At 36.6% G+C, this 9,808-nt stretch overlaps 1 protein-coding gene and 1 long non-coding RNA gene across 2 annotated transcripts; both read right to left on the bottom strand.

The window, feature by feature from the left end:
* Nucleotides 1-1,251: 1,251 nt before the first annotated feature.
* On the bottom strand, nt 1,252-4,606 carry LOC139784324 (uncharacterized). The gene is made up of 3 exons (XR_011721540.1): nt 4,018-4,606; nt 1,756-2,148; nt 1,252-1,654 (listed from the first exon to the last, which is right to left on the bottom strand). It is a non-coding gene; the product is annotated as an uncharacterized lncRNA (long non-coding RNA).
* Nucleotides 4,607-5,702: 1,096 nt separating this feature from the next.
* On the bottom strand, nt 5,703-8,002 carry LOC139784326 (glycerate kinase-like). Its single transcript, XM_071723489.1, has 3 exons — nt 7,954-8,002; nt 7,794-7,865; nt 5,703-6,400 (listed from the first exon to the last, which is right to left on the bottom strand). Exons 1-3 carry the CDS (start codon nt 8,000-8,002, stop codon nt 5,703-5,705), a joined length of 819 nt encoding a protein of 272 aa, XP_071579590.1.
* Nucleotides 8,003-9,808: the final 1,806 nt, after the last annotated feature.

The raw sequence follows: 9,808 nt of genomic DNA, 5'->3' as shown, positions 1-9,808 counted from the left end.
GCGTACATCAATACGAGTGTCCCCAAAGTAATAGCCGATGGAAAGTATCGGAGCGATTAATATTGGCGATTAGTATTTCCCAGACAATAGAGTAATGGAGTCGATCAAATAATCGACGCGCGATCGGTAACGAATTGGCGAATCAAACCAATTTTTGTTTAGAAAAAAGAAAAAGAAAAAAAAGAGTATAAACTTTCGAGTTTTCCAAACGCGTCGGCCGATAGGCGAACCTTCTTCGGCGAGAGTAAAAGCATATATCGAGGCGCTTTGGAATCGAGCCACGCTGCGGAAAACGCGATCCTAGGTGTGTCTCCACACCTGCGGAAAGAATCGGGCAAGGTATCTAGGTATCGACAGTCGCAATGTCCGATCCCGCGTTTAACGATATACCATCGATATACTCTCACACGAGACCGCACCGTGAACTCCCTCGGACAGCTACCACACAATTTCTTCGACATCGCGCGGAAGAAATTCTAAAGCTGGCAACATCGCGCTTACCCCAGCTACTGGCGGTCCTGCCCATAAACGCGCCGGTCTCGCGATTGTACAGAAAGGTCCTCATGGTCTGGCTGACCGACATGCTCGGCGGCTTTTCGTACGGATTCATCAGCTCCATCGTGACCATCGTCTTCGGGTCTTTGGTCACTACCATCGTGCGTCCCACCTGTTAACGAGGATTCCGCTTGATTTCACAAAACGCGCGCACCCGCCCGCCAATTCCCGCGAACACCACACCGCGAGTTCCCCCGAGAAAATTCGAAACACTCCGCACTCCTCTGGAACTCTCGGCCACGCCGAACTCTTCGATCGGCCGTACGCGCGCGATTCGTTCTTTTCTTTCCCTTCCCAACGCCGATTCGTACGAATTTCTCCGCAATTCCAACTCCGCAGGTTACTCCAACTCGCCAGGCGTCGCCAACAGTTGTTTCTTCGGCGCCACCAGGTTGACTAAACGCGCCCAACCAGTGTTGCCAGACCCAGAAAAAGAAATGTAGTACCAATCCAAAAAAATAGTAGTATTTATGTCGTACCAACATGATAAAATAGTAGTACAAATAGTCGTACTGAAAATCTATAATAGTAGTACTTATGTCGTACCAACATGACAAATAGTAGTACAAATAGTCGTACTGAAAATCTATAATTCATGCATACGTTGCATATACTATAGATATTCAGTATTGGAGATTGGGGGATAGGATAGGAGGCAGTACATATCAGAAGTATCAGAACATCGGTGCAATTCCATTAATTTTTTAATAAATTCTTTAATAAAAAGTTATGCAAATTATATATTGTAAACGAAAAAACTTTAAACAAACACTAATTTTCACATTTTTGTGATATATTTATTATTGCGATAATTATATATGCATATATTTGTAATTATTATTTATTAAGATACTTTTAAAAAATAATTTCTGTTTCGCTGTCCTCTTGTTCTATTTGCTCGTTTTCTTGCCTTTTTTTTTGGATATAAAACGTTTGCTGTCATTTTTTGCAACATCTTATCTGTTGGCTGAAATGTGGCTGCTGCACAGCCTCTAGAGTTTTCTCCTTGTGATCGCTTCACGCACTCTGTTGCTAATAATGATCCGTTGACTGTTTCAATTTTCAACTTATTTCTAAATTTTGTTTTCATTAAATTGACCTGTAAATTAAAATAAAATTAAATAATTGCGTATATTTATTACATAATAAAAAGTATTGAAATTATATATTCAAAATTATCTATTTTATTTAAATATTTACCCGACTAAAAATTCTTTCACAATCTGCATTTGAATGTGGCAAACATAGAATATCAAGAGCAAATGTAGCCAATTCATGAAATTCAGACTTTCCCGCAGCATTTTTATTATCCAAAATCTTATTCCAAAATTTGTCCACATGTGTTTTATCAAGATCCTTGGGTAAAAAGGCAGTGGAAAATGGAAGACGACGCCATTGGTCATCTATTTTTTGCATCATATCATTACTGTCATTGCAACTCAAAACTCTTGGAATTACTTTCATTAAATTAAGAAGTGTTGGAGTTGTATCTCGATATGATAGAGATAAAGCATTTTTTGGATGCAACGCCTTAAGTTTTTCCAAAACAGGATTTTGCATATCATAGCGATTTGATATTTGCTGTGCTGATATCTAAAAGCATTACAAACATAAAATGCAATAAAATCGATAATAGAGATGGAAATAAATATACAACATTTGTTCATATATAAAATAATATATAAAAGGATATATTGTATTTTGTAGCGAAGGTGCGTTATACTATGTTTACGCGAGCGTTACTTCTGTAGTAACTTACGATATATCACTCGTTTACGCGGAGTAAATTATCGCAAATTACTACAAAATCCCGTTTACGCGAAGAAAAATCCCGTTTACGCGAAGGAATTATCGTAAGTTACTACAAAAGTAACGCTCGCGTAAACGTAGTATTAGACAAATACTGTGTTTGCGCGAGCGTTGGTTCTGTGGTAACTTACAATAATTCCTCCGCGTAAACGGGATTTTGTAGTAATTTACGATAATTCATTCCGCGTAAACGAGTGAATTGTCGTAAGTTGCTGCAGAAGTGGCGCTCGAGTAAACGTAGTAAAAGTGGAAGAATTTAAGGTAGGGGACAGGGTGGATTCGGACCACATGCCCCTGACAGTGAAGATAGATGAAAGAAGAAGAAAAGAAGAAAAGAAGAATGAAGAGGTGGAAGGAAGAGAAGTTACGAAATGGAAAATCTGCTGAGATGGAGATGCAATTAGAAGTTATAAGGCAAACACGGAAAGCATTATATGGAGGGAGGATAGACAGAGTACAATAGAGGAAAAATGGGATAAACTCAAAGGTATAATCCAGGAGGCAATGATAAGAAAGAAGCTGGTTACGAAGAGGTATGAGTTAGGACACAATAAGGATTGGTGGGACAGGCAATGCTCAAGAAAGAAAAGGGAGGAGGGGTAAGGCAGGAAGATAAAAATATCTGGAGGAAAGAAGAAAGTTGATCTCCGAAGGAGTTGGCAGAAAGGAAACAGAGAGAAAAAAGAAGTGGAACTGAAGAGTTTAAAAAATGCTACGGAGGTTTGGAGATTTATAAATAGAAAGAGGAAGAAGAAGACTTAAAAGGAGGCAGATATAAGTAAGGAAGTTTGGAGAGACCACTTCATGAATTTATTGGAAGGGGAGGAAATACTGCAAGAGGAGGAACCTGCCGGCATAGAGGCTTTGGAGGGATTAAGGTTAGAAGGTAGGGATTTAAAGGGAGTTAAGAAATAGAGATGGGGAAGTGCAAAGGCAAATAGAGGAAAGCATGATAAGGGAAGCTAAATACAACAAGAAATATAAGGAACTGGAAAGAAGTACAGAAGGTCCAAAATATTTGAGGGGCTTACACTTGGAGAAAGGCAATTCAGGAGATAGTGTTAGAGCACTACTAAAGGCTCTGACAGACAGGACGCGTCAAGCGTCAAGCAGCGAGCAGCAACCCAATCAGCGAGATGATATCAGCAGTGGCGTAGAAAATATCGTCTCGCTGATTGGTTGCTGCTCGCTGCTTGACGCGTCCTGTCTGTCAGAGCCTTAAGAGTAAGATGCGGAAACATGGAGGATAGGAATAAATATTGGTTAGAGAAGGAGGAGACAGTGTGTGTGTTTTGCGGACAAGGCGAGGACAGTATTAATCATTATGTAACAGACTGTGATATATGATCAAAGACTGGTTTAGGATTTTAGGTAAGAATTACGTAGAAATAATTAATAGGATATGGAATGATGTGTTAGATAGTACAAAAAGTGGGATACTGAGGAAGCTCTGGAAGGAGAAAGAGAAAATTAAGGAAAGGAGAATTAGACAAGGATAGGCATATATTAAGTTTAATGGAATGATTGTGAGCGCGAAATGTATGAGTGTGTTAAGGAAATATTGCAAACCAAGTCCACTTTATGGCAAATATGCTGAAGTTAAATAAAAAAATATTATATAAAAGGATATATAAAAGGATATATAAAAAATACCTTTAGAAATTCTCTGCAACGCCAAAAAAAATCCTTTTTCTCGTTTTGTTGAAAATTATTATTTTGATCGTTCATGGCTTGAAGTACTTTCACACCAAGATATATTTGTGAAATTGGGATGAATTCATCTTCCTTACAAGGATTGATATCAGCAAGTGAAGTTTTCATAACGTAATCTCTCTTCATATAGCATAGAAGAATTTCCTGATACATATTTACTATTTTGTCATGAAGTTCAGTGATGACCACCGAATCAGTTTGAAAAAAACGATTGAAATCCGTAAACTTTGGTAAGATCCATTCAAGGAAGAAAAAATATAATTTTGATCCTGGATTGTTAAGTTCATTAGAAATTTGTTCTGCGGCTCGTAATCGTTCAATAAACCATCTATCGATGAAGAACAATCTCAAAGCTTCCCATTGTTCAATAATGCGTTCTATAACCATTATTAAAGAGAGCCAGCGTGTTTGAGATGGATGTAACATCTTATGTGGTGCTACATTAGCAAATTCTTGAAATTGGCGAAATTGACATTGCCTTTTTGCACTTAATTTAAAGAAATTATATATATTTCTTGCCAAATCTTCAATTGATCTGGAAGAGTTTTGCAAGCTTCACTTGCGCATAAAGCAGCCGAATGACATACACATTTTAAAATAAATATATTAGGACATTTTTCTTTAAATCTACTAGCTACAGAATTATGTTGACCCATCATTGTACTACATCCGTCTGCAGCAAATCCAATTATATTTGAAAGAGGTATTGAATAATTTTCAAGACACTTTATTATGCCGTTGAATAAATTTTCTGCTGTTGCACCTTCGTTAGCATTGCTTGAATCATATATTTTATATAGCTCCCAAAATTCACTGACAATTTTTTTCTTATTAGTATCATTATATCTCACTACTACACAAGCGGTTTTAATGCAAGATATGTCAGTTGATTCATCTGTAAGAAGACTAAATTTATTGTTTCTTAATATCTCAGCCAGTTTCTCCTTATGAGAAGCACCGATAACATGTACTGCAATATTAGTTGCCTTTGTCCTTTTCATGGCAATATTTTGTATTACTGGATAATCAGGACAAATATTTTTCAATAGATCTACAAAATGATCAGTCAAACGGAATGAGAGATTATGTTCCGTTAAAAATCCAACCAATTTTATTTCAGTTGACGTAGTAGCCTTAGATATAGATTGGTTTTTATTGGTAAAGCGTGAAATAGACTGTTGTTTCACTGTTGCAGCTTGCATTTTCTCTTTATGTTTTATACTTTTCCCATGTCGTTTAATAACCATTATATCCGAACTCATTGAATAGTTGCAATATATGCATTTTGCTCTATATTCATCGTTCTGATCATGACTTAACCAAGCACTCAATTCTGGATCAGAAACCCATTTTTTTGTAAATTTTTGCTTTCGGTGTTTTGTTTTTAATATTTTATTTTTATTTTTTGATGCACTGTAATCAATATCAGAATTAATAGCATAAGAGTTAAAAAATAATATAATAATTACACTTTACGAAGATTACGCGCTTGATGATAAGCATGCGCTGAAAGAACCACAACTAAAAGGGCTTTAAGATAAAGAAAGAGAAGAAGAGAAAGGAGAAAAAGAGGAGGAGAAGAAGAAGAAAGAAGCCATTGGAGATACGAAGCGACGTGGCCAAAACTACAGCGCACTGAGCATCATCACATCGTATTCAGCGAGTCGCGGATAACATTTGATCTTTGCCAACCAATCTAGTGAAAAGCGTAAAGCTAGCTCCTGATTTCTACCGCCTTTTCCTTTACCCGTCACTACAACCGTAAGTTCTCCTCCCCCGATTAAAACTATACCACCGAGATTGCCGATACAACGAAAGATTTCATTGACTTTATCGATAGATAACGAAAGTATCGGCATAGTCCGTACTCTGTCATAAAATTCCTCTCTCTTCAGCTTATTTAACAAAACAAGACATATCAGACTCGTTATGTGAACGTACGCCGAACTAACGTCCTGTACATTTTCTGTAACGTCATTCCTTAATATTATCGGAGTCAATTTCTTGCGCAAAGCTTCAAAGCTCGCAGCTTCAAGAGCCGTCCTATTGTTTCCTAGAATCATATTCGTCACGTGTCTGAACTGTGTAGCCGGATTTAACAGCGGTTTGTCGTTAAACGTCTCCTTGGAAGTTACTACCGCCTTCAAATCACCCTCTAGCGACTGATACAAGTTATACTTCTTTAACATAGCGATAACATTCTCCGGTGTTCTCGGACTGTAAACGGTGGAACCGCTGGCAATTAAGTCTACGGGATTGCCGACAATATCGGACAATATCAGCGTGACAACGGACGCGGGATACGGCTTAAGGCTTACTACACCTATTGTGGACCAGGGTTTACAGTCGAATAATGAGGAGAAATCGACTATGATTGGTTTCTTACAGCTTAAAGCTTATTACACCTATTATCGACCTATTAAAGCTTATTACACCTATGATGAATATCTCCGAAGGAGTGGTGAGAGGCCTCGGCCTCGGCCTTATGTTCGGATGACCGGTAAGAAAGTCGAAAGAAAAAGCAGATGAAGTAGACGACGAAAGCCGTTAAGGACAGAAACAGATGAAACTGTACGGATTGCACGGTTGATGAAGCAGAAAATAAGGAGAGATGAAAGAGTGAAAATAAGAGGGACGAGCGTGAGTTCTCTTCCAAGGCGGTGAGAAAAGAAATTGATTTTTATCCAGTTCGAAAAATTGTAAAAAAAGACAGCGAAATGACGAAGAGCCGGTTTCTTCGATTCCTTAAGAGTTCGACGTTTTTGTCTTTATATCAAACATGGTGCGCATAATTTGCCAATCTTGTTTAGAAATGCATCATTATCAAAGTTGCAAGGATAACAAAAAATGATTTACAGGGAAATAAGTACATACAACGAGATTATTGCTAGAAGTTAAGTTGCACAAAGATTTCTTGAATTTGAAGCACAAAAGAACGAAAGCAGAAAATACATCAAATATTTAATAAAATATAAAGAGAAATGAAATAAATTAAACATTCTAACGTAGCAGATTGGACAGAAATGTTTTTGTTAAACAATAGCAGAGAAGTGCAAAGAGGTACAAAGGCAAACATGGATAATATTTGATGAAGGATATATGGAATCTTTTTCAATCGATTGCTTTAAATTTATATGTTAAAGCTAAATATTTTCCAAACAAGTAATGACAAAAGAAAAAATGATACGATCAAGATATCTGCTACTATCTTTGCAAAGTATTTACTTTGAAACTTGCTCTGTATAGTATTATAATGATTTACAAGAGAAAGGATTAAAGGTGAAGGCAAAAAAGAAGATTACGCGCTTGATGATAAGCATGCGCTGAAAGAAACACAACCAAAAGGGCTTTAGGATAAAGAAAGGAAGAAGAGAAAGGAGAAAAAGAGGAGGAGAAGAAGAAGCCATTGGAGATACGAAGCGACGTGGCCAAAACTACAGCGAGATGAAAGAAGATCGGAAAAAGAGATCTCTTCAATATAATAAAAAAGATATTACAGGATTGTGGCTTATTTGGTCTAGAAAATTTAAGAGACTGAAAGCATTTTAAGATTGGATGAAAGACAAGCATCCTGACAGCCATAGATCTCGTCACGTCCAAAGCAAGATGGGCGAGATGATAACAGAGCTTAAAGCTTAGTACACCTATTATAGATCGGGATTAAAAAATCTCGAATAAAAATTCATAATATTTATAAATACTATTTTTTTACACACCTTGTATGTTCCTCAATGTTTTCCTCCTGTTTTCTTTTACCCTTATTGCCTTTATGGCAATTTGATATGTGTCTATAATATCAAATAGCATATATAAAATTATTAACATTAATTTGTTAAAAAAGATTTACTTAACTTTTCATTAGAATCAATCATATACCTTTTATTTTGTGCAGGTGCATCATGTATTGGTGATGGATCATCTGCATCACTAGTATCACTGAACTCTCTCTGTAATAATAAGTAATATTTTTATTTGCATTTTTAAATTAATCTATTATATTTATAAATTTGCATGTCTTAATTTATAAATGACACACTGCTAATTGTATATAAATATAAGTATGTAAAATGTAAAAGTATAGATATATATTTTTTAAAGAAAATCGAACAATAATATTTAGTTACAATAAATTTGCTTTTAAAGTTTATATCAATGAACCAAATAGAGAGAAAATATTAATGAGTTCATGTATTATTGGATTTATTTATATAAAATCAATAAAATATTTTTCTGTCATTATTTGCAACAAAGAATTACAACTATAACAAAAATAAAGCATATAGAAAGTGGAATAGCATCTAACTGGCTCTTATCTTATAACTCACACAGACAACACGTATGTCTTAATTGGTTCTAAAACTTACAAACATTATAAATTAATCAAAATTGTCAACTTAATTGGAAGAAACCATTTATGTTAAAAATAACTTTAACTTACCATCATATTTATAAAATTAACCTGTAAATACTATAATCTATATGAGTGTATAAGGCACCTATACCTCCTCATCCGAGGAACTTGAAAAAACCCCCTAATCTATATGATTGATTATAACTATTACACATATAATGCGTATCCACATCCAGGTGTCAGAAATTGGCCGCTACAAATTCACTCGCACCTCGGTCAAGCCTCAAACCTCAAACCACGTAAAAGCTCAGCGCCGTGCTGATTGCCACGTACGTAATGCAATTTATGCAATCCGTTACAAAACAATTGCATTCGTAATCGAAGCACATTTAGCCATTTAGCGCCAAATAACCGCACTTTACAATGCGTTCATAAACATCTCGTCGCCAGACTCGTCAGTCGCGAAACAATTGCGACAGCCAATCAGAATAATGCACCCAGTAGGTGCATCCAGGAGCAGGAGCGCAACTGCTCATTGAGTGGCTAAGGAGCAGTCAAATGTGATTGGTTCTTATCTTTAGATCCAGCTAATCACATTAAATTGCTACTTAGCCGCTATTTTCTGAAAATACCGCATAGATGCATGCAGTAGTAGTATAAATAGTCGTACATGATTAAATAGCAGTACAAAACGGCGTACGACACCTCCTTACTGTCGTACGTCGTGGAAAACATGAAATAGTCGTACCGGTACGACTATAGTCGTACGTCTGGCAACACTGCGCCCAACCAAGCGCGCCGCGACCTTCCTCCTTCTCTTTCGTTTCCTCTTCCCCTCCTGTTTCTCTTCAAGCTGCCCCTCCTTGACCGCAGGTTCGGACCCAGCTCTCTGTCGGGCCTAGGTGCTGCTGAAGATACGCACGCGAGCCGTTTTGCCTGGAAATCATAGCGGAACTTTTGACCAAACACTCGCGTTGCTTGAAATTGTATCTATTTTTTAAAGATACAATGGCTTGAGGAACGTCAAGTGGCAACTGGGCAGGAAATACATCTAAGGATTATAATGCATTGCGGTGTATACGTCTAAAACAAGCATTATAAGAACAATATTGAAGTTATACAGTTTTTTCAAAATGATTAAAATTATAGGTCGATATTCATAGTCGGATCTTATATATTTAAGACCGTCTTAAGTACAATAGTACAATCTTAAGATTGTTATGAACCAATCACAGAGCCGTATTAGCATCCTAAAACATTACTTAAAGACGGTCTTGAAATAAGATCCGACTATGAATACCGGTTATAGTTCTCGTAGTTGAACAATGGATATTATTTGAATTATCGCGTTTTTAAAACTAAGAAAGATTCTTTGAACAA

This window comes from Temnothorax nylanderi, unplaced genomic scaffold (genome assembly GCF_030848795.1).
Source record: "Temnothorax nylanderi isolate EJ_2023f unplaced genomic scaffold, tnyl_v1.0 TNYL_tig0611_pilon, whole genome shotgun sequence".
In the NCBI taxonomy this organism is placed as follows: domain Eukaryota; kingdom Metazoa; phylum Arthropoda; class Insecta; order Hymenoptera; family Formicidae; genus Temnothorax; species Temnothorax nylanderi.
The sequence above is the reverse complement of the archived record's forward strand: the minus strand, read 5'-3'. Positions and strand labels throughout refer to the sequence as shown.

Excerpts from the sequence above, each read along its gene's own strand:
- LOC139784326 (XM_071723489.1), bottom strand. The coding sequence starts at position 8,002 with ATGCAGATGATCCATCACCAATACATGATGCACCTGCACAAAATAAAA. Across the intron at positions 7,866-7,953 it reads GCACCTGCACAAAATAAAAG|ACACATATCAAATTGCCATA; the intron begins GTATATGATTGA and ends TTGATATTATAG. Across the intron at positions 6,401-7,793 it reads AACATTGAGGAACATACAAG|GTGTAGTAAGCCTTAAGCCG; the intron begins GTGTGTAAAAAA and ends GGTCCACAATAG.